We start from the raw sequence: 2,368 nt of genomic DNA on the forward strand, positions 1-2,368 counted from the left end.
ATACATTAGTCCATAAAACATATTTGGAGACCAAATTTTTTTGTGTATAAAACTCACTTTCAATTCAAAAACCATTTTTAAAAACGCTTATTACGCTCATCCAAAAATCTCTTGGGAGACAAAAACATTTGTTGATAAAATATGATTTAAAGACAAAGTATTTTGTTGCTGGAATTTATTACAGAGATAGAACAAAATTGTCAGGAAAGTATCTAGTGAGAAAAATCTTTTATCACCGGAATTATTTTTGATGGCCTAATTTTTCGACGTTAATTTTGAACTTTGAAGACAATTTACCGTAGTCATTAAAAGCCATATATAGCGACATACAATTTGGTGTCGTCAAAATTATCTCCTGCGGCCATTAAAAGTTTCCGCGACAATGATTAGACGACAAATTTCTTTTTGTTCTAAATTTTATTTAGCGACCAAACAAGGTAGTTCTGTGACAAAAATATTTGTCATTAAATGTCTATTTTCTTGTAGTGATAGTGCAGGAAGAAGCTCAGGTTGTAAACAGTCAAGCTTAATCAATTCATTTTTAAGTTTCAAAAAAACAAAACAAAAAAAAAAAAATATCCGTGTTTACACCGTGTTTACCTCTATCGATTTTTTTTACGGCGTCCCTGACTTTTTGCGCCAGTTTTGGGTAGTATCTCTCATTTATGCCACTGCCCTCGTTCTTTATGCTGGATATTGCATCTGTGATGGCGATCATATACCCAAAGGAGCATGTAGGAAACTGTGGAACCATCCTTGACCGTATATTTACTGCATGTGTTGCTAAATAAACCCTTGTAGGAGCAACTCCCTTGAATTCGGCTTGATCGATATCTATGAAGCACTTCCATAAGAAAGCCGATAAGGCTTCAACACGAGTCGGCTTGTTCCCCTCGATAACATCTTCGGTTTCATTAGTGAATTTGAATTTTTCCGTAAGTTCTGCTAATTTGGAAGCCTCAAAAGCAAATTTCTTAGTCACCAGTGTTCTATCTATTGGATACATAGGAATCTTGAAACCGATTCCGTTTTATTTTTGTGGAAAATGAGATTGCACTTCGAAAGAAGGACCTTCGATTTGTTGATCATAATCATTTAAAACCATACCACGAACAATAGTAGCCCAGCCGTTCACGAAAGTGGTGATTGAAGATGCATCAGCTACCTTGTGATTAATGCACAAACCAATCACCATACCACCACAATCCTCAAAAACGTTAACTTGAACGGACAGCAAGAAAGCACCGGACGCAGCTATTTCATAGTCACATGGATCAAAAGGGAGGAACAATTTTTAACTTGCTCAGAGGAATAAGGTTCTTTAATTACCTGAGAGAGTTGGCAATTACTTATCTTGGTTTCACAAAAATCCACCCCATCGTCATTGCAATCCACAAACCTTTCAATTTCGTCGTTAACGATCTTACCAGCTAGGAAATAGAACTTGGTTAACGTTTCAGCTAAGGATTTCTTAATCACATTACAGCGGGTATTCATATCGATGTTTTCTTTGTTGCCATCGTAGTACAGAAGTAGAGGAACGTAGAATCGAGCTGCAACCTGATCAAGAAAAGATAGATTATGGGTTTTAAGGTGAGTTGGAGTTGGACAAGATGGTTTAATTTTCTCTCTAGCACTTGCATCAACCTTCATTTTGATATTGCGGTTGGTTATATGAATAATGGAACTCGCAACTGGTTCTCCTTTGGATATTTATAGAACTATAATATCGCATATAATCACCCAAGGGGCACGCACAATATATAATATGTGGAAATATTATAAATACCCTCCATTTTTATTGACCTTGCATAAATACCCCCGAGGGGTAAAAAGTAATTTTCTTGGAGTAAACTTGAGAGAGTTGCTTCCACTTTTGGAAGCAACTTGTGGTAGTTGCATCCACTCCTGGAAGCAACTTGTACTAGTTGCTTCCACTCTTCAGAAAGTAGGGATATTTTTAAAAATTGAATAAGGGTATATTTGAAGGGACGAATTTTGAGGGATATCTTCCCTCTTAAAGGCCTTGACAAATAAAGCTCTCACATTAAACGGTGATGAAACCTTCGCTTTGTATTGGCCTAGAAAGGCCTTTTCTAATGCAGAAGTTATGGTGAGGACACTTGGCATAACTCTATTGGTTGTAATAATTAAAATTTGATTATAATTTGGATATATCAAATACTTAATTGTCCGTTAGTAACGATGTTGAAAAAAAAGTAGGTAGACAATACTTATGTTAGAATTTCAACTTGAATTACACTACAAAACAGAAGGCCTCTTGGGACGGCCAAAAAACGTCCCAAGAGGTATTAGGGACGGTTTATGTACCGTCCCTGTTCCACCGTCACTAATACTATTTGGCCAT

The 2,368-nt window shown here is 36.3% G+C and overlaps 1 protein-coding gene across 1 annotated transcript; it reads right to left on the bottom strand.

The window, feature by feature from the left end:
* Nucleotides 1-600: 600 nt before the first annotated feature.
* LOC113343787 (vinorine synthase-like) lies at nucleotides 601-1,653 on the bottom strand (the record flags this gene model as incomplete). The annotated part of the gene is made up of 3 exons (XM_026587912.1): nucleotides 1,350-1,653; nucleotides 1,108-1,254; nucleotides 601-993 (listed from the first exon to the last, which is right to left on the bottom strand). Coding segments are annotated over exons 1-3 (844 nt in total), but the record flags the coding sequence as incomplete, so codon positions are not given.
* Nucleotides 1,654-2,368: the final 715 nt, after the last annotated feature.

Source organism: Papaver somniferum, unplaced genomic scaffold (genome assembly GCF_003573695.1).
Source record: "Papaver somniferum cultivar HN1 unplaced genomic scaffold, ASM357369v1 unplaced-scaffold_6540, whole genome shotgun sequence".
NCBI lineage: Eukaryota > Viridiplantae > Streptophyta > Magnoliopsida > Ranunculales > Papaveraceae > Papaver > Papaver somniferum.